This window comes from Urocitellus parryii, chromosome 1 (assembly GCF_045843805.1).
Source record: "Urocitellus parryii isolate mUroPar1 chromosome 1, mUroPar1.hap1, whole genome shotgun sequence".
Taxonomy (NCBI): domain Eukaryota; kingdom Metazoa; phylum Chordata; class Mammalia; order Rodentia; family Sciuridae; genus Urocitellus; species Urocitellus parryii.
Window position 1 is genome coordinate 18,678,279 of NC_135531.1, and position 22,612 is coordinate 18,700,890.

Sequence of the window (22,612 nt, forward strand, 5' to 3'; positions counted from 1 at the left end):
GAAACTCAGGGAGCTCCCGGGGGCTGTGCTTCCTGCAGGGAGAATGTTGGAATGCCCAGAAAGGAAGGGAAGGGAGGTCAGAGCCCAGACCCACCCAGCAGGCCCTGGACCATGCCAGGCATCCAAAATCAACCTTTCTCTTTCCAATCCTGACACCAATTTACTGTGTACCTTGGACGGGTCATAGGGCTATACTGTCCCCCAAAGGTGGCCATACTAATTTTGGGTATATGTGGGCCAATACCTACCCTTTCACTCACCAAACCGCCTTTCTACTATGTGCAGCAGAAAACACCACAGGGGAGTAATTGCCAAACAGATTGTGTTGCAAGATATTTTTCAGTTGGCCTATGGATGCAACTTGTTTTTAAAAATGTCATTACAGCGAGGCAGGGAAATTTCCCATCTTAGACCGAACGGCAATCCAGATAGCAGGTTTGGAGGTTACAAAATATAGAGCTGAACATTAGTAGGAGAAAATTAAGATACCGTGTTCTTTGTTTTTGTTAGGAAAGAAATATCTCCTTCATTTGAATGAAAGGATAAACACAGGATCTGGGGAAAGGCACGCGCGGCCACAACTTAATAAACACACGAATCTGAATCCTTTTAACTCTGTTTCCAGCAAGTAGAAATGTAATCATTGTTTTTCTCTTTTGTAATGCACAGATAAGAATCATCTGTTAATAGCGGACTGAGCAGGACAGTAGTTGCAGTGGGGTTGGAGGATTAATTAAGTTGTTTGCCAGCTGCTGGACACAGTGCTTTCATTAGATGAATTAAACATTTTCTTGGCTTCTCTTATCAAGATCTTCAGAGTTCTCTTCTTCCTGATCCCATCCTCACCCTTTGGGTCTTATCCCCTGATCCAGGATGGAAGCAGGTGAACTGACAGCTCATTCTCTTTCTAGAGCATTAAGTGCATCAGAGGGGGTGGGTGTCTCCTTGGAGGAGCCCTTCACAACGTCTCTCAGGCAGCTGTCTTTAAGCCTTTACCCCTCATGAGGTTAATTTTGGGTCCCTGGAGACTGCTTTGCCTGCAGAAATGGAAGTGATCTGGAGTTTGCATTACCCCAGAACCGCCCTTGACAGTTTGAGACAGCTCTGAGGTATAGTCTATACTCCAGAGCTCCACTGGGGGACCAGGTCGGAGCCACACACTGAAAAACTGTGTCTGAGATCTGGCCCTTGCTGACTTCTTCCTCTTCCCTGTTCATCTTCTCTTCTTCCTTACCACTCTCCCTGAGGAGCATTTTCTTAATATATTACTTGTATGGGATTCCTCATCTCAAGCTTGCTTCTAGGGAAGCAAACTTAAAATAGAATTGCTGTCTCCCCAGACAGTTTATTAAATATTCCACATCTGTGGTCCTGCTTATGGACTTGCTCAGCAAGTCCCAGTAGGGTAGAGGCAAACTTTGCCCTGAGTGCCCACAAAAAACTACCTGATGTTTTGCAATTAATTCTTATATTTATTAAAATTGTAGTTTTAGGAGACTGGAAAAAATGTGAAAACGTAAATCATCTGAACTCGCATTAGTCATTGGATTCCTTGTACATCTCTATCAAAGGTTTAGATGACTTGCTTTTTGAATACCTGTCCCCCCAAGGGCAGAAAAACATCCCCTGAGACAGTCCATATCATACACCTTTGTATGATTAGGTTAAAAAGTTAAAAATGGTCTCCCCAAGGCATTTCCCTTTCCGTTTCAGGCTTAGGGGTCAACTGAATAAAATCTCCTTCCGCAAGACTCTTTTTTTCATTCTGCAATGAAAAGCAACATGCCCCCATCTTCTCATATCTAAACAAATACTCCTTCCATCAACCATTAAAAGGATTTTAAGTCATCTTCCTATGTGGGTGACTGGCCCTTGAATGTGCTCCTATTTTTCTGTGGCTCTCTTACAATGTCATTACAGAAACAAATGTAATCCTTTTAGAGGATTAGAGTCACCATTACAGTCACTGGAAACTATTATATAGTCACTAAAACAGAAAAAGACTGTTACCAGCTTTTTTCTACGTTCTATGCCTCTATTAATGCAGCCTATACTTTCCTTATCTTGTTTTTACTGCTCTGTTTTTTCATCATCACTGAATTTCCTTGCTTTAAACTATAGGAGATTTTTACATGCATTACATGTATTTTAACATCCTGTCTTCTTGTTTGTATTTTGTGTCCAAGTTTGAAGTCTTTTTAGTTCTATCAAATTTCATTTATCAAGTTTGTCTTATTGTTCTGGCATTGATGTGACTTTGTGGTTCATTTATCTGTCCTTTTTTTAACACAATATCTTTATTTATTTTTTATATGGTGCTGAGGATCGAACCCAGTACCTCACATGTGCAAGGTAGGTACTCTACCACCGAGCCACAGCCCCAGTCCCTGCCTGCCCTTTTATTCTCCAGGAATATGGGTATAAATGGTATCCCTGTACTCACATTCATTACATTTGGATTTTTGTTCCTTTGGAAACTTTGGGTCCAAATTTATGACTTTTTTTTTTTTTGCCTTTAGAATCATGAAGACATGACCCTTTATATAACACACCTTGCCAGAGCAGAGTAGTGGAGAGCCCAGGAGGGGAGGAAGCTTAGACATATTCACAATGGTTTCCTTGCTCCATTTGCCCTAAGAGAACACAGATACCTGCCTGTTTATAATTACAGGTTCTGTGTCTTGGCAGGTTGCTAACCTGAGCTCTTTACCCTAAACACAGTCTTCAAATTACTCAGAGCATAACAAATATATGAATTCCTACGTGATTTGCTGAGTAACCCAACAGTTAAATTATTTCCCCACTTCCCACAATGACGACCTCCACAAAGGTGGTGAATTCATTATTCCTGCATCTTGAACCAAAGGAATCTTTCCAGCTATTTTCTAAAGCCACAGGACTCTGACCCTCCTGCCTCAAAAGGAAGCTTTGAGTCTAACATTGATGAGGGACTGTTCTTCCAACAGGGGCTTTCCTTGGCTTTCATGTCCCTGTGATGTCTTTGTGGATGCAGAACACGTTCCTGGGCACACTGCACCCAGTAGCAATGATGCCTGTTCAAGTCTCCCTGCAGTGCGTGTGGCCTGAAAGCTCACCTGGAGCAGAGCAGGAGCTTGGCAAAGCTGTGGTGGTGTGGGTCCCTTTGCATCCTGCTGACTGACCCTGCCTCAGCTCTCTGCGGGGAGCCCCTCTCCAGAAGCCAAGGGTGAGTGTCAGCGGGCCGGCAGGGTGTGAGCCTTACCTGGGACTGGCCTGTCATGGGGGTGCCATTGTTCAGCTGCAGCAGCCCATTCAGCCCATCTCTGTAGAGCACCACTGTGTGCCAGGCCCCCAGTTTGATTTTAGTCTCACTTACAATGATAGCGACCCCTGTTCCACAATTAAACCTGTTAGGAGAAAAGGGAAGGAAGATTCTTTGAATAATTGGCTCACTGTGTTTCCAGACTCTATGGACATACCTTCCAGGACATCAGCTCCTTCCAGAGTGGGTCTGTTCAGAGCTGTGTCTACAGATATCAGCAGCTGTGTAAACCTGAGCCTGGACGAGCAAGATACCTCTTCCCTGGAGGCTCCATCTATTTCTCCTTAATCTGTCCACGGAGCCTTTGGACATAGTGTCTTCTTTGCTGGATCATCTCTGCAGCTCAGAAAATGACAGGTGGCCAAAGCCCTCCCTTCTCTTTTTCAGATACTGCCAGATGTGGAAAGTGGGTTTGAGGTGCATAGAATTAGAATGTGAGCCACTCTGCTTCCAGACATTTCTCTGTGGACTTTCTCCACCTCTCAAATGACAGGCAGAGTGATATTAATAAAACATAAAAATCCAAGTCTTCACACTCATTTTGGCAAGCCAGCTAGCCCTGCCATCTGTGGGCAGCTGTACCCACATACAGGTGAGGTTTCTATAGGAGCTTCCAGCTCTGGGGCCAGGTGTGGGGCAGAGGAGGAGCATGCTTAGGTGGCTGCATTATTTTCTTTTCCCAACCTCCCTAGGGTCCAGGGCTGCCCGATCATCACTATGCCTGAGAGGCAGAACTTTGGTCCTCTCTGGTTAACTTCTAAACAGCCACCATGCCACTTGCATATGGATCCTGAGAGTGCTTCCCTGGGAGAAGGTGTGATGGGCATTGTCCTTATTAGGATGTGCACAGTCCGCAGCCCTCTTTTCCTATCCTCCCACTTTTCTCATGACCTCAGTGGAATGGCATGGTGTCCACAGGCTTCATAAAGAGGGATGTCAGAATCACTCAGCATGCACTGCAGAGCTTAAGAGCTGCTACCAGCCAGGAACTGCCAGAGCTATTGTGCATCTCTGGCAACCTCCAGGTGCTAGAGCCCCATGAGGTTAGAACCACTGCCCAATCCTGGCAGCTGCCATAAAACTTCCAGAAATGAAATCACTTAGCAAAGAATGAAGGTCCATTTTCTAGTTCAATTGGGATGCTTAAAAGTTTTTCTACATGAAAATTACTTTGTATGCTGAAATAATATAAAGAGACCATAACCTCTGATGCATCTCAAGTGCCTGCTGAGGAGATGGGGTTGTGGGATGGGGGAACTGCTCCAGGCACCTGTACAGGTGAACTCACTCAATCCACTGAGGTCCTGGAGAGATGCAGGCTCAGAGAGGTGCTATCAAGCGCTGCAGGTGACGCAGCAGGGAAACAGAGCCATTGGGACCTCAGCCAAGCACCACGGAGAACGACAAGGCAGAAGCCCCCTGGTCACTCACAAATAGGTACTGGGTGTACCCCTCACTCCTCCCTGAAACTGTCCTGGGAAGGCCACCCATGTACTAGGGGTGGCTTCTAAAAGTGTGCTGGGAGGAATGACCAGGGCAGAGGAGGCAACCCACTGGCTTCACCACAGCCCTGAGGGAAAGAGGACGTGGCTTGAGCCTCTGTGAACCCTCTGGAGGCTGTGGGCTCCTCTCTGCTCTCTGTGGCCATCAACCCTGTTTGCCCCAAGGGTACCAGAAGGAGCTCGCAGCCTTCTTCCCATCAAGTCCACTGGAGCCCCAGCACAGAAGGGCCGACCTCCGGCTTCCTGCTGCATCAGCTGGGTGCACCAGAGCTGTCTGCTGCTGGGTGAATGGGGCGGCAGGTTCCAAACCCCAGGTTTTGAAAGGCCCCCTGAAGTCCTGACGCTCGGTGTTGGGGAAACCGGTCGGCACTCCTCTTGTGCTACACGAGTCCATCCTCTCTATGTTTTACTTCCTCTATAAACTGGTCATATAATGTAAGGAGAATTTTTAAAAACTGGTAGGGATTTGGGCCAGAGTTACCTGAACTGCAGGGAGCGTCGGATGATAGCCAGGGACATGAAGTCGCCCCTTCCATATTCGTTCTCCCCGCAGTAGAGCAGCAAGCCGTCCTCTGCCTCCGCCTGTTGTTACACGAAGAAAAGCCACATGAGCAGTGACGGCCTCCTCCTCCAGGGGGCGCCATCTGGACGCACTCAGGAATATGCAAGCTGAGCATTCTGCCTGCGGGTACCCTGTCTACAAGGTGCCCAGCATGTGGGCTCCGATTCACTGCCAGGCCCAGTGCATATTGTTAAACAGGGGGTCAGTGATGTCAGCAGTGTGTAGAAATGGCAGGGAGGTGAGAGGAAGGTCCCCACCGCCCCCCACCGGCTCTTGCCTTGGCTCTGTGGACCCGTCTGCGGAACCTCCAGAAGACATGTGCGCATGTGCACACATGTGAGCACACCACTAGCGCTCACCAGTTTCTGACACCAAAGAGCATTCTACTTTTTTCTTTACTCTTTTTACTAGTCTTCATTCCTTCCTGGGAGACCTGCACATTTGGTTTTTACTACCGGGAGACCAGGATGGGGAAAAAAAAAAAATTCATCTGATTGGCCTGCTGGTTATCTTAGATGAGGATACTGTGACAGGTACTTCAAGGGGGGCTTGTTCCAGATCTTCAAACCTCTTTGCTTCTCCAAAGGTAGTAAAAAGAATCACTTAAGCTGAACTAACTGACTGAGTTCTGATCTGCAGCTGATTCAGACCAGAGAGCCTCTGCCGGGTTCTCCAGATATGCTGTGGGAGGAGCTGGTGGTAGTACAGTTTTCTGTAGGTTCAGTGTCAGCCATTGCAATGAAGACAGACACTGGGGTTCCCTTTAAGGAGGATTTGGGAATACAGCATGCAGTGTTACTTCTGAAGTCCTGGCTGGGAGGAGACATGGCTATGGACAGCTATGCTGGGACCCCAGCACCCTCTCTGGAAATCTTCGTGCCTGTCTAGATCGGTGGTTCAGTAACACACTACCCCCACCCCCTTACCCCACTTTGGCTTCGGGCTGTAACTGTCCCGAATGCGCCCATTGCTCCTATTATATCTGGTTAGAGGACCGGCTCTGTGTCAGGTTGATCTTGGATGCCTCCCCCTGCTTCCCCAGCCTGTTCTCCATCTCCCTTTTGATGCTCTAAGTTGCCAAATAAGCATGCAGTAGACGACTCACGCCCCTTACCCTAAATTCAAGAGTAATCTGAAATGCCTGATAGGAGTTCTTCAGAGGCTCAAAGGTTACATAGGAGTGGCCAAAGAACTGAGGATACTGAATAAGAATATCTGAAAAGCAAAAAGACAACATGAAAGGATGGTGTTGCCTCATTTCTTCAAGAGCAAAAATCAATATACACCCCTGCCTGGCTACCATGGAGTGGAAATCTTTGCTGATCTGTTCAACTTAGCTTATGTCTTCCTTTCTCTGCTTTTTACACCTACTGTTCTCACTCTTGGGGACTTGGAACTCTGAAAGTCTTAGGAAGTTATTGGATTTGGGGGGTTGGTGTTTGCTTCCCTAAAAAGAAATGGAAGGCTTTCAGACCACTGCCAGTCACTTTCCAGATACACATTCGTGTAATGTAAATTGGCCCAACTATGGTCCTTGTCACCCTCATGCCTGTGTTATTCCGGCAAAGCAGCTTCTTGGTAGAGATGAGCCAATTCTGGAGCCCACCTCTCCAAGGTGCTACTGAGATGACTTAATGGTGGCTGTTCCAAAGGACTACCCATCTGACACACAGGAGCTGGACTCTACGATTAGAAGCAGTGGAAGTTGCTTCACGATTTGCCTTGCTCAGCTAATTAAATGACCAATCTGAGGAGCAAAGGGCCTGTCCTACAAATGGAATAGAAGGAGACATGTTTGGATCACAGTGCTCACATCTGGCTCTCCATGGGGCCCAACCACTGCCACATTTTCCCCCAGAGCACCTACCATCTGAGCAGCTCTCGCCACCTTTGCCCAGGTTGCAATGGCATCGTGAGCCCCCCCAGGTGTAGTCATTGACACAAAAGCTGTCAGCAGGGCAGAGGATCTCATCACAAGACTTCTCGAAGAGCCTCGACATCATGGCTACGCCCTTCTTCCCCTTCCCTTCTGCTGGAGTGGGCTGGAGAGCCACGGTAGTTGTGGGGAAAGATGCTGAGGTAGTGGGGGCAGGTCTGGAAATGGACTGGTCGGACAGAGAAGTTTCCACCAATACTTTCTTATTCCCTCCTTTGGTAGCAGGAAGTGGTTTCACCTAAAACCAGAGAAGAAAAAAAATTCAGCATAAAGACTGAGCATGGTAATTAGACTGCTTTACTGTGGGGGTTGCTGAATTCTTGAAAGTATGGTCGCTATTAGTACTTTCCCCAAACCCTGAGATGGAGATGGGGCAGAAGCACTGACCCCGATTTATGGATGAAGAACTTGACACGGAGATTTTAAGTACCTTTTATTACTCAGAAAATCAGTGGTAATGCTGAGATTATGCGAGTTGTTCTTACTACATTATTACAAAGATGCACCATTTGTCAAGGAATTATTATTTCCTTAAAATAACTGATTTTATAAAATTTCATTGGTGGGAAATCTAACTGGGTTTTTGCCAGACTGTGGGATCAGCAGGCAGCGCTGTCTCAAGAACTTCAGCATGGCTGGATCTTCTCTACTACCAATTTATGCTCTCCTTGAGCTTCAGAGTCAGAGGAAATAAACATATGTTAAAAGCAAATGGGTCAATTTAAGTTTGAAGTAAAATGTTCGTGCTCCACTGGCTACATTGCCTTGTTCAGCAAGAAAGCTAAAGTCTGTGGGTTTGCAGAGCAGAGAGGACTGTTACCTCCTCAAAGGAAATGTCCAGATCTAGGTCGTCTTCAAATCCATCATCATCCTCTCCAGCACCCATGTCTGTGATATAACGAGGTCCATAGCGGCCACTTCCTGCTTCCTCAGGGCCTTCACAAAGAGAAGCAGCACATCTTGTGTCAACCTGCACCTTTGCACTATTATCTATCCTAACTATGCAGATCAGGATCCAAGGAATTCAAAGCAGTAGATAGAGGAGGCATCAATGATAGAGGAATGCAAAAATGCTTCCCCTTATAAGTAATTCAGGAAACTCCGACTAATATCAGAAAAAAAGCCGTTTTGAACTGACAAGCTGACAAAAATTTGAGTTGGGTAGTAAAAATATTACCAAGAATGGGATCCATAGGAACTCATGTTAGATGTGTAAACTGGTACAACCATTTTGCAAAACACTTGGAAATAGTTAATGTTAAGTCAAAAAATGTTCATGCCTTTTCACCCACCAATCCCACAACAACTTACACAACCTACAGAATTCTTGCATCTCTCTGATCTACAGGTATGTGCAACACAATATCACAGCATCAGAATTTATAACAGCACGACTGGGGATGTGGCTCAGTGGTAGGGCACTTGCCTAGCAAGCATGAAGCTCTGGGTTCAATCCTAGCACCACCAAAAAATAAAGTGATAGTAAAAATTACCCCCAAATTGCTATTTAGGAGAAAAAAAAATCCCAAATGTCTACTAACAGAGAATGGATAGATGAATTACAGTCTATCTATGGAATGGAGTACTGCATAGCAAAGGATGTGAAAAAAAAATAGGCATTTAATGCACCAACAGGGCTTAATCTTACATGATTTCATGCAAAAAAAAAAGCAAGTTACAAAAGAACACATCCAATTTGATGATATATATGATAAAGTCAACAATAAGTAAAACTTTATGTATTATTTGGGGATACATATGTGTGTAATCTAAACTCTTAAGAAAGGTTAAGGCGAGGACAATCATAGAACTAACCCACGGAGATTGCAAGAGGGATGTGAACAAGGAGGGACAGGCAGGGGCGGCAGGGAGTGCTGTGTAGTACTCTGTTTAAGACAGGCGCTGGATGCACAAGTGTTGGTGGTATTTTATATACACCTTCTATATGTACATACCTTCATATTTGAAGTATTCCATTAAAAGTTCTTTAAAACAAAGAAGGGGAATTATAATAAATACTCTCACATCCAGCAAAAAAAAAAGAGGCCTTGTGTGCATCCTGAAAGACAACCACTTCCATGACTCTTAGCAGGACAATGGGATCTTTCAGCACAGGAAGGTGGCTCAAACAGATTCTTAGAGGACAAAACAAGCCATTGTCTCCCAAGGGATGGGCAGATGATGTTTTTGTTCAGCTGTCATTCATGGAATGCACTGATCCACCAAGCTCTGGAGTTGGGCTGCACACAGGCACCTCTCCACTAGGGGTAAAGGCCTTTCCAATGCTGCAGCAGAGATCCTCCACTTGGGGTTTGGGTGAGCAGGAGGCCTCGCTGTGAACTGAGCATGCCAGGTAGCAGCCTCTGGGAGAGTCAAAACTTTGGCAAGAGAGATTGACTATGGCAGGTTGCTGATGCCTATTAGCTGTTAGAGAGGTCTAGTGTTGATATGACTGGAAAAAAATGGTGATTTTATAAAAAAAGGAAATATGACATTAAAAACAACTGAACTTAATAAAGCATTCCACAAAAATAAAATCACTCTCTTTGTCTTAATATGTTTGGGCTGCTAAAACAAAAACACCTAAGCTGAGTGGTGTATATATAACCAGTATTTACTTCTCACAGTTTTGGAGGCTGGAAAGCCCAAGACCAAGGCACCGGTAGATCCAGTGTCTGATGGACAGTTCTCACATGACAAAAGAGCAAAACAAGAGTCCCCAGGCCTCTTGCATGAGGGCACTAATCCCATTCACGAGGGCCTCCTCCTCAGCCAAATCACTTCCCAGAGACCTCAACTCCAAATATCATCACATTGGGAGTTAAAAATTTAGGGGACTTTCAGTCTATAGCACATTTCTAAGCAAAACAGCAAGCAGATTGAAAAAAGGAACTTAAGGAAAAGACAGAATGTCTTTTCTGTTAGGGGTCATGGTGCTAACCAGGTGTCTCCTGGATAAAAAGGGAGAAGCATGGTCAGCTGATGATTTGGTGCCAGGGTGGAGTGAGCTGTTCTTGTTGTTCAGGAACATCTTGGTGGAGGTGGGAAAACACAGGGGAGATGATGTTCTCATACCCTCCCCAGTAATTCCCCGTTTTATTTAAAATATCCCATCTGTCAGCTGAAAATTGAAGTTTTTCGATGCCAGATTTATACCTGGATGTGTGTCGTCTCAGCCACCTGCATGCAGCACAGCTGTGCACCAGATGTCTTTACACAAAAAGCAAGAAACCCTTTGAGAAGAGCTTCCTCCTCTCTCTCTCCTCATCTTGGTATCTTTTTTTTACCTTTCTCCTGGTCTCTCTCATTTTCTACATCTCTGTCTTCTCTCTCTCTTCCTCATTCTCCATTTCTGTCTCTCATATATTCAAGAGTTCTTGGATTTCAGAGGAAAGAATCCACTCAGTAGTGGAAAAATTATCTAACACATACATAAAGAAACCGGCTTTTTTCAGCAGTAGGTTGGTCTGTCTGTCTCCTGGGTGTTCTCTTGGCCCTGTGCACAATCCTGACATTCTCCTACAGGTTTTCATCAGGATCAAGATTCTCTTCATCTTCGTCTTCTGGTATGCTATCTGAGAAAACACCCTAATACCTGTGAGATAGGTTCTAGGGTCTTTGGTCAAGAATTCGAGGATCTCCATGATAACAACTCCTCTTTTAGGCTCTTTCTTTCCCCATCATATTTTTAATTGAAACCTATTGTCTTTCCCTCCTTACCAGGTATACAGGAACTTAACATAGCACATTTCTAAATTTTGCAATGATCTTTCAAGGTAAATATGATTTTTCCCATTTTGTACATAACTAAACTAAAGCTAAGGGAGACTAAGTAACTTGCTTTACATCAAAGACTTTGAAACTGGCCCAGGTGACCTCAGAGCCAAGATCTGTCTGACTCCTTAACTCTCAGTTGCCCACAGTAGACACTGTGCAGGTTGTAAAAGACCTGGATTGAAATTTAGCATACATTGATCATTTTCAGTGTGCTGGAAGATCTTCATATACTGTTTCTGTGAATCCTCACAAAATCCTTTTACATTGGTATTGTTACTGTCATATTTACAATGTGGAGATATAAAGGCACACGGATAGCAAACAACAGGGTTAAAATTTATCTTTGTTTTATCTTTTTACTATATTATGCTACTTAGGAACTGACTCCAAAGTGTGTTTCTGGCTTCTTTTTCTTCTCTTTGAAAGCCATATTATGGTCCAACTGGTCTGCAGTTGCCTCCTGAGTACATCTTCTGTTTCTCTACCCCAACATGGTGGTTAATGCTTTCTCCACACTGCCATCTAGTCCCTCTCCCATCTCCTTATATAGACCCTGCCCATTCTTCCAGTTAGCCTGCATTCTATGGAGACAGAATGTGTCATTGAAAGATCAAAATCAAGTGACATTTTTAAAAAGAGAACATCACAGTCTTCTGAGGAAAAAGGTAGCTTTAAAAATTATGGAGCCTTCAAGACCTATAAGCCATCCCTTTACCTTCTCCTGGATGGAGCTGCCCACCCATGGGTGTATGCCCATGTGAGCTTGGAAACAGCTTCCATAGCTTGATGAAACAAACCATGTTTTGGGATGTAAATGCCATGTTAGGATGGCATTTACTCTTCCTGGACGCTTGGGCTTAGGATACTGCTCTTATATTTACCAACCTAATAGGAACCCTGTGAGAACAAGGACCCTATTTTAGACCTCTTTACATCCATAGCTCCCTATGTCTCATAAGAATCCGGCCTAATAGTCATTTTCTGTTTTTAATAAGAAGATAATGACCACAAAAAGGACCAGAGACAGCATGAACTTGAAGAAACCTGGAATTCGAGCTCACTGTCCTTTCTTCCTGATGGTGGTGCGTGATGGCCTCACCACCCTGGGTCTCAAATCCACAGCTTAGAGGAAGTTTTTACCAGCGCTATGTTATTTTTTTTTAAGTGAGCACAGAAGGTACAGTCTAATCTAGTGATAAGAATTCTCCCAGTAGCCTGAGGTTATTGTAATTAAAGTGCATAACTTTATCTCTTTCTACTTGGCACTTTGTTAATTAGGAAAAGAGAACATTAAAAAGGAGACATTTATTAGAATTAGAGTAGTCAACCACAGACTGAATGCTAAACAAATTCAGAGGTTATTCCGCTGTAAGAAAAACTGATAAACAAAACGGATTTTTTTTTTTAGGAGACAAAAGGATGACTTTTATTTTATGAAGACAGAACAGATTTCATAGAAATTGTGAATTTCACTGATGTATCAGCTTGATAATAGTTGGAAACGTTTCTGGTCATAGACTACAAATAGTTAGGAGAGGGACACAAATGGCCTGTGATCTTGATTAAGTCACTTAATCTCTCTGGATCTCGTGTTGTCCGTAAAAATAAGGAACAAGATTAGATTTCATGACCCAGGAGGCCCTTTCTGGCATTCACGTTCTGTTGCTCTAGAATCCATGATATTGACTTAGACGCGTTGCAGGCATCTGTCACGTCAGGCAAAGTTTGAAAAATAAACATTTTACTTATGTGGATGAAAAAGAAAAAAAAAACAAGCTGGGTCAGTGAGAAAAATCACATGCTCGGGGACTGTAGCTTTGTGTTTAACACTCCTGGAAATGTAATCTACCCCTTATCCGATTCCATATTCATTCAGCAGTGCTGGGTTGGTCCTTCTCTCAGCAGCTCTTGGCATCATGAGGGGGGACGCTTATTTCCCTCTGCCGAAGTTCCCATCATGAAGACAGAGTTTCCCTAAGTCCTCTTGGGTTCCTGTCCAACCCCTTTCCCTCCCTATCCAAGTGGAGACAGTCGTCAAGCTGCTGTGTGGAAGCATTTGGCTCACATTTCTGAGCTAAGGGAGGCGATTCTATCAAAGGATTTAGAGGAGGGAAGAGGAATTTGGGACAAATTTGTTCCCTCTCGCCTTCCCTCTCCATCTCAACCAGAGGAAAGTTGTGACCTGGGTAGGGGGACCCCTGTGCAAGTCCACACCCAGTGTCCTGTCCCAGAGTCTGGGCTGGGCAGAAAGAAGCCCGAAAACCCACTGTGGCTCTTAGGATAAGCTATGTCTTCTGACTCAGCCTTTATCACAAATAATGATGGTGTCCAATTCTGTCTAATTGTGCTTTCTTATTTCTTAATGCATTCTGAAAGTGGGGAAAGAGGAAAAGTCCTGCTGACTCTGTTTCCTCAAGGTCCAAACACCCACCCGTATCAAGAATGCTTGGAGAGCTGGGTGTAGTGGCACATGCCTGTAATCCCAGAGGTGGCTCAGGAGGCTGAGGCAGGAGGATCCAGAGTTCAAAGCCAGCCTCAGCAAAAGCAAGGCACTAAGCAACTCAGTGTCTCTAAATACAAAGTAAGGCTAAGGATGTGGCTCCGTGACTGAGTGACCCTGAGTTCAATCCCTGGTACCAAAAAAAAAAAAAAAAAAAAAAAAGTATGGTTGGAGAGGAAGGGTTCCCCATTAGACAGTAAATCTTGGACAGAAACTGGGTCTGGTTGGTTATTTAGAATACTGACAGATAAGAACTGTGGCCTGGGTCATCTCAAAGACCCTGTGTGACTGAATCTATCAGCTAGTCTCCTCTCACACCAGTGTGGTCTTTCTCACCCTGCTCCATTCTTCTACAGATTCTTGGAGACATCAAACTTTCTTCTATCTCAGGACCTTTTTATTTACTGGTCCCTATATTTGGAAATCTTATCCTGTCCCTTTGTTTTTAAAAATTCTCTAATATCTCTGCTCAAAACATTTTCTTCCCTTTACTCCAGGTAAGGATGAGTTCCCTCTCGAATGTTTTCACTGTTCTTTCCTTTATAGCATTGACTCTGCAATTACCTGTTTATTTGCATGATGATTTCATAAGTGAGACTTTCCCACTAGATTGCAAAATCCTTAAGAAAAGTAATATTGTCCATTTGGTACCATTTCAGCCTCACTCACTCCTGGCACACAGTAGGAACTTTTAAAAGGTACGGGCAATAGAGTGAACTTGTGGAAGAGTTGAAACATAATCTGCAAATCTGACAGCAGCTTCATCCAGGTTCTAAAAACCAAAGTCCAGCCACAGGAGGAACCACACAGAAAGCTTGAAGGCTGTTAATTATCCTTTCCAGGATGTTAAGGAAATCATTCTGCAGAGTTTTCCTGGAAAATAATCCATACTCAGAGCCCTTCCTGGAGTTGATGTTCCAAGTGTCCCTTTTGTATTAAGCTGCTTTGGCTTGGGCTGTCTGCTTTATGTGAAGCCAGGATTGCTCTGTGGCCAAAAATATGATGAAATAGATCTATGTGCTAGCATAAGACCACCATATTCATAATGACCACTTCCAAGGAGGCTTGGTATGGAAAGCTCTGCTGCATACTGGGAGGGAGGCAGATATTCCAGCACCAACCCCTTCACCTGCTTCTGTTGCAGAGAATAGGGAAGGTGCATACTAGATTTCTGGGAGTCCTCTGCATCAAGGTTGAGGGAGGAGTCAAGAGGGTTTGGGTCCCTAAGATGCAAGTAAAAGTCTGCTAGAACTCCTCTTCCCTCTACATTTTCTTGGGCAGTGAAGGTGGTTATGAAAGCTGAAATAATTCATTGCTAACTGAAACAGATGGTGACTGAACAACTCAATTAGATCCTCTCTATCTCAGCTGGAAATATGGCAACTGGGTGCATGTGGAGTGGGTAAGTCACAAGAGCCCCACTGTGCTCCTGAGGACCACAGGGTGGGGTTTCTATTTCTGCATGAGGAAGGCCTGCACAACACCTGCCTCAGCAGCCCAGGGCCCAGAGAGATTACAAAGAAGCTTCATGGTTTACCTTGTTCTTGTTTTTTCCAACCAATTTTCCTGAATCATTCCCTCTCAATATGAAAAAAGCTAATTAATCCAAGGGTATGTTTCTAAGGTAGGGGTGGGGTTGCTGGAAGACAGCAGCTCTGAGTACTACCATAGGAAGGGCTCTTCCTTTCTGCTCACATGCTTTGCAAAACTGTAATATGGCCATTGACCAAGAATGGCACTCCAGGCACCAAGTGACTTCCAGAGCCCTCACCTTAAAGCTCCTCTGATTTCTTTATTTGTATGTATGCACATGCAGAGGAAGTGCTAATGGTGCATAAACCCTGTGGGGCGCTGTCTTTTAAAGAACATCAACCAGTCAACCAAGCATAGTGTCTTTCTCTGCAAGGCTCCCTGCTCCTCTAATGGCTGTGGAAGGTTAAGCAGGTGGCCAGAAACCAAGGTGTGATGCACCTGCTTCTCTGCTGCCTGCCAAATGGCAGGGACTCAGGCACTGCATAATGGTAAACGTGGCTGTGAGCACAGAAGAAAAGACTATGGCTATATCTTCATTGTGGCGTGCTGAAAATTTCAGGCTTGCAGTCTTTGTAACTTTTGAGAGCAATGGCAAATAATTCTCTCTCAATTTTCTCTGGCAATATCTCAGGACTAGAGGTAGGGTGGGCAGTCTAAAATTTTGACAGGCAATAAAAACATTTCTAAATGGCTCACATTGGGATCCAGCATTATGAATACAGGACACACTCATTATGTCTATTAAAGAAGTGAGTGAAGGAATGTTCTCCATAAGAGCCAAAGCTTCCTGCAGGTGCTCTGCATACTCTAAAAGTAAAGTAATTGTTCAAGGTCCCTAGTTGTAATCTGGTAGATACTCTAAGTATCTACTCAGTCTTTTTTTTTTTTAACAAGTCAATGGACCTTTATTTTATTTATTTATATGCAGTGCTGAGACTCGAACCCAGTGCCTCACACATGCTAGGCAAGGGCTCTACCACTGACCCACAACCCCAGCCCACAGTCATTTTTACTAGGAGTTTGGTAGTGACTGCAAACTAATTATTAATGGCAGAAAGCAATTGTCCATAGCATCAGGAGGATATGGTTTTAAAAGTGATCTCCTCTCCTCCTTCTGGGATAATTTGGCAGTATATATCAAGTGTTCGAGTTATTTGATTTTGTAATTCTACTAATAGGATTTATCCTAAGAAAAGTCAGGTATAAGAATGTTCATTATCATTTCAACACTTTTAAATGAAATCTAATGGCATGTGATGGGCTCATGCAATGATTTCATGTTTGGAAAAAATGGAAACTATTAGTGACCTTCACACGATTGGTGGGGGTAGAAGCAGATTTGAACGGGTGCAAGAATAAAGAGTTAAAAAAAAACCAGTGGTTTCTATACATGCAATCAATTTTAGTTTGAATGTCAAGTGTCCCCCAAATGCCCATATGTGAAAGGCTTGGTCCCCAGCCTCTGGGGCTATTGGGAGGAGGTGGAACCCTTAACAGTTTGGGCCTAGTGGGAGGGAGTTATGTCACTTGGGGCATGGCCTTGAAGGGAGTACTCAGACCCTAGACTTTCTCTCTCTTCTCCTTCCCTGTTGCTTCCAAACAGCCTCCTCTGCTTCCTCGGCTTCTGCCACAATGTATTGAACTGTTGCAGGCCCAAAGCAATGTGACCAAGTAACTATGGACTGAAACCTCTGAACCATGATCCAAAACAAACCTTTCCTCCTTTAAGTTTGTTATCTCTAGTATTTGTCATAGTAACGGCAAGCTGACTAACACACCAAAAAATAATAGACCATAGTTATAGCTTGAAGAAAAGCTATAAGGGATAGTAGGGGATGGGTTGTGGGGAAGGAAACCTTTCTGTGAGTAGGGTTTGTATGCTGAAGGGATTGACCATGTAGAAAAGCAGATGGATCGTGTAGGAGGGAGAGCGATAATTACTACAAAGTTGACATCTGCAGCGTGACCTCCAGGGGGCTCACTGTTAAGTGTGGGTTCAGTTCACACCCTGCATTTGGGAACCAGAGACTAGAGCAGGGAGACTGTGATGATAAAGAAAGGGGAGACTCAGCTTCTGGGGGCTCACAATCCAGTGGGGAGAGAGACACGTGCACCCCAGGATGAACCCCATGATGGCTGCTGTGCTCTGAGTGAGCACCAGTGTCGCTGTGGATTCCCTGTGGTCCTTCAGATGGCCTCACATGGGCCCCCACTGTGGTTCAGTTCCCTTTAGGTATTCTGATGGGCAAACTCTTCAAACTAGACCCTCTTTTACCCTCCCATCCCTCAGTCCTTTGATACCATCTGTTAAGAAAAAATAATAACCAAAACAAAGTTCTATATTCAATTAAATGATTGTTCTCCATGCCAAGAGTAAAACAAAGACAAGATCACAAAGCCTGAGAGTTTACTAGTAAAGGACCTTCAAAGGTTTATGGGAGAATATGCTTCAAGAAGAAGGCAAGAGCAAGGCGCAGAGGCGTGGGCAAGGACACTGTAATGTATGGATAGATCTATGCAAGCGCGACTGCTCTAAAAAGCCTAAATCTGTCACGGTGACCAGAAGACCAGACAAGAACACCTTGGGGGCTGGGGAGTTTATTTTGGGTCATGTTTTCAGATGTTCAGCCCGTCTCAGTCAATTCCAGCCCCAGAGCCTGCAGTCAGGCAGAACATCATGGCAGAAGGGAACAGAGGAGGAAAGCAGCTCAGCTCCTGGCAGCCTGCAGGAGGAGAGAGAAAGGGGAAGGGCCCACAGGGAAGATGAACTGCGCCAGGGCACACATGCCTCCGTGGACCCAGCTGTTCCAGTCACCTGCCTGTCTCCAGTTACTCTCCGGTCAGTCCATTCAGACCTGGTTAGACTGATCAGGAGACAGCTCTCATCGTCTCATCTCTGAACATTCCTGCAGTGACACAGGAGCTTTTGGGGATGTCCAAACCACAACACAAGGAAGAAGAAAACAGTGACAAGCTACGAGTAAGAGAAGATGAATGGAACCAAATGAAAGCTGGTAAGGTCCTTTGTTGTTTGAAAGAATGGAAACAGATGTTGAGTCACTTTTAACTGTTAAAATTTGGAAGTTATCAGTTTATAGATAGTAAATAAAAGAATTTACAATTTCATCCCAAGAGAGAAGAAAGAAGGACTAAAACAGTATAGCAAATCCTAGAGAAAATAGGGAAAGAACAGGTTAAAAAAATCCTCCCAGTCCAGTAAAAAAAAAAAAAAAAAAAATTGGGTAAGGTAAATAGTGCAAAAGAAGATCAAAGAAAAAAATTAAACATGTTGATATTTATAATAATGATAAATGGAATAAATATCATTTAAGACCATGCTTATCAGACTGGATTTTTAAAATTTGAGCTATGTGATGCTAAAAACCTAAAGTTCCTAAAACATAGGACAGAAAGATCAAAAGTAAAAGAATGTTAAAGACATTCCAGGCAAAAGATAAGAGAAAGCTTCGTTTCCATGTTAGTATTGAACAACATCAACCTCAAGGGAGAAAAGAAAAGCATCATTAGTGATAAGGATGATTATTAAAAACTGATTAACTGATTAAAAGAACCACCAGGAATATTCTAAATTAATGATTCCAAACTTTAACTAATATTACAACTTTACATAAATATCAAGAAAAAAAAGGGAGAGGTGAAGGAGAAATTTTAAAGTATCTCTCTTAGTAATTGACAGGCCAAGCTGACCAAAAAAGAAAAAAAATAGTAAGGATATGTAAGATTTAAACAATACCTTAAAATGATCTAAAAAATTTAACTGGACTTTTAAATACAACAGACTTGGGAATAGATCTAATGAAAGCTATGAAGGAAGGATCTTTATGGAAAAAATTATCATGTTGCTCTAAAAGACTCCAAATGAGCTATAACCTGGTCATAGATTGGATGATTCTATGTTATTAAGATGTCAGTTCCTCTAAAATTAACTTAAAAATTCAATAGGATTCTGATTTTTAAAATCCCAACAAGACTTTTTATGGAATTCAAAAGCTGATTAAAAGGTTTCAATTGAAGAGTCAAAGATCAAGAAAAGAAGAGGCGATTTGGGAAGAACAGACAGACTGAAATTACCTACCAGATATCCTGCCTTCAACAAGCTGTAGAGGTTAAGACATGGTGCTACTGAAGTAAGGATAAAGAAACTGGCAAACTAGAGAAGCCAGAAACAGGTCCGGAAATGTATGGACATCTAATATACCAGAGAGATGTCATTACACATCAATGGGGGGAAAGATAAAGGACTCAATAATTAGGGTTGGGGAAACTAGTCAACTATTTGGAAAAAAATATTAAATTAGGTTCTCCATCCTGAAAGTAAGTCCTAGATTAAGATCCTAAATATAAAAAGAAAAAAAAAAACTAAGCCTTTAGAAACAAAACAAAATATATATTGCCTCATGATCTAAAGAAATAAATAGTAATGAAAAAAGCCAAAACCTTACAATCATACAAAACCCAGAAAGCATAAATCATAAAGGAGAAAAAGTGAGATGCTTGACTACTTTGAATTAAAATACTTCTATTCAATAATGGGCACTACAACTGAATTGAAAGAAGTAACAGACTAGCAGAAGATGTTTGCAGCACATAGGTTGTTGATTCAGGATTAGTATCTCAGTAGTATACTACACATTCAATTAATAAATGGGTGTATATCAATGAAATTGGAAAAGCCATATAGTCAACTCATAGGAAATTTTAAAAATGGGGACGGTAGCACAGCATGATAGCGCACACCTGTAATCCCAGCAATTTGGGAGGCTGAATTGCAAGTTTGAAGCCAGCCTGGGCAATTTAGTGAGACTCTGCCTAAAAATAAAAATTAAAAGGGCTGGGGATGCAGGGATAGAGAAACCTAGGGTTCAATTCCCGTGCCAAAAAAGAAAAGAAAGAAATGGGGATGGGCTGGGGATGTGGCTCAAGCGGTAGCGCGCTCGCCTGGCATGCGTGTGGCCCGGGTTCGATCCTCAGCACCACATACCAACAAAGATGTCGTGTCCGCCGAGAACTAAAAAATAAATATTAAAAATTCTCTCTCTCTCTCTCTCTCTCTCCTCTCTCTCTCTCTCTCAAAAAAGAAAGAAATGAGGAAGGCAAATCAAAACAAGAGTGATGCATTATTCTGTTTTCACTTGACTGATCACATTTAGCAGTCTGATAACACCGAGTGTTAACAAGCATGTAGAACAGGAACTGTGAGCACACTGCCAGTGTGGGTAGAGGCTGCTGCAAACACTCTGCAGAATGAGTTTTTGACAGGTAGCGCAGCTGAAGATGCGTAATAATCACAACCTGGCAATTCCTGTTCTGAGCACATGCTCAAGAGAAGCTCTGTACACAACCACAAGGAAACACAAGACTGCTCACTGCAATATTGTTGGCCATGGCAAAAATCTGAAACATCATAAATGTCCAACGTCAAGATAACTCCTTAATAAACTGTGATAGGTTCACGTGGTAGAACACTATAAAGCACTGAAGGGGCATCATGCAATTTAAATCATGCAACTTAAAAGTAAAAAAAAATAAGTTTATGGATAAATTTAATTGCAAAGAATATGTGGCATGTCAAACATTTATCACAAAGGCTAAAACATTCAAAACAGTACCACAGAGTTTACCAATAAATATGTGCATATTAGGACAAGGATTGATACTTGTACCAACGGTAGATACCAAATAAAAGCTCCTCTCAGGAAGGAGAGAGTGAATGGAGCTATGAGATACCCTGAGGCCACCCCATCTCTGTAATGTTTTATTTCTGTAACACTGAAGGAAATACGGCAGAGTTAAAATTCAGCAAAGTTGGGTCACGGTACACAGGTCTTCCTGGTATTTTTCAGTATGCTTAAAAGAATTTACAATGCAAAGAAATCAGTGTAACAAAGCCTGAATTTTATTAGGAGATAAGTATTCCCACCTCAGATAATAAGGAACACAATCCATAGTTCAGAAACATGAATCGGGTATGAATTCTAAGTTCTCCCAGAATGCTGAGAAAAAATGTCAACGATGTAAAATATTTGAGAGAAAATGATGGAGAACCAGGTCCAAACTAAGAGATTATAGTCATGTCTTCGACAATCCCCAGAATAACAGAAACAAATGTGAATGAAAAATATAAAAACACACCTAAGTTCTAGGGTTCAGTAGCACAGCAGGATGATTACAGTTAACATCAATGTATTATATTTTATATAAAAGAGAGAAGGTCAAAAATTCCTAGCAGAAAGAAATGATGATTATCTGGACTTGATCAATTGTGTACATATAACAAATCACAGCCCTCTATTGCATGAAAATATATGTTATTATATGTCAAATAAATAAATTAATTAGAAGATATACACCCTAAAAATAAAGAAATAGAACATCAAACCTTTTCTGAACTGGGGGAGGGGAATGCTACAGACAGAAAGGAATTGTTTTAATAAAAATGAGGAGGTCTACACCTAGGTAAGGATTGACATTTCTACTCTATAAACCAAACCTTTAGGATTCAAGATGGTGATTGCTGAATAGAAGATGAGTTGAGAAAGCCAAGAAATATTTGGTGTTGAAACCCATTATTCAGGAAGTGGTTTATCTAGATGGTGTTTGACTTAGTATAACAAATGAGGAAGGTGAAGGACAGCCGACCTTTTAGAGACAGTGTCTGAACCCAAAAGAATCAAGATACTATAGATTTATCACTTTGAATTGTGGTCTAAATAAAAACAATTTCTGGTTTCAACAGCGCAATGTGTAGTAGATGGTGGTTTCTAAAAAATACAAAAAGAACTTGCTGAATAATCCCAAGGAACATGCTAATCATCAATGCTTCCCTTTTTCTAATAGTTTCCTTCTGCCAAGTTCAATAACCCTTGCAGAAACACCATCAATCAATGATGATTCAAACCGACACCTTTAATTTTTTTTACGAGGGTCAGTAAAATCTAGGCATGCAAAAAGTATATCTTTGTTTACGATAAAACCACTGTGAAACTCACTGTTTGGTCATTTCTTCTCATAATTCTATCCAGAAAAAATTATTTTCAGTGAAAAACTTATTTGAATCCTTTGGTAGAACATTCAGAGTTCTGTAAGAGCTCGATTTCTTTGCTTATTGGAGACTCAGAGTTTAGAGACATCCAGGGCTTATGTGACTGTCTCTCTCTAGTTTTGATGTATTTATGTCCCCTAATTTCTACTTGGCTTGTTATCATCTTACTTCTTTTTAATTAAGGTATGTGTATGTGTGTGTATAAAAATTTCTTCAAATCATTTTGCACATGGATTAAATATCAGCAATTTAAAAATACAGCCATCCCTGGGTATCCAGTGGGGATGGGTTCCAGATATTGAATTTTGATATCCATGGGTGCTTGAGTGCCTTACTTAGAATGGTGTCATGTTTGCATATAACCTACAAACATCCTCTTGAATGTGTCTATATTACTTATGCTATCTAATAAGTATAAATGCTACATAAATAGAAGTT

At 42.6% G+C, this 22,612-nt stretch overlaps 1 protein-coding gene across 1 annotated transcript in view; it reads right to left on the reverse strand.

The window, feature by feature from the left end:
• Positions 1–22,612, reverse strand: part of Egflam (EGF like, fibronectin type III and laminin G domains) — a 175,124-nt gene that overhangs the window by 38,763 nt on the left and 113,749 nt on the right. Inside the window, exons 8-12 of the mRNA XM_077795502.1 lie at positions 8,122–8,237; positions 7,233–7,539; positions 6,480–6,580; positions 5,285–5,385; positions 3,242–3,386 (exon numbers count right to left, since the gene is read on the reverse strand). Of these exons, the coding sequence (XP_077651628.1) occupies positions 3,242–3,386; positions 5,285–5,385; positions 6,480–6,580; positions 7,233–7,539; positions 8,122–8,237 (770 nt within the window). The remainder of the gene's footprint in view (positions 1–3,241; positions 3,387–5,284; positions 5,386–6,479; positions 6,581–7,232; positions 7,540–8,121; positions 8,238–22,612) is intronic.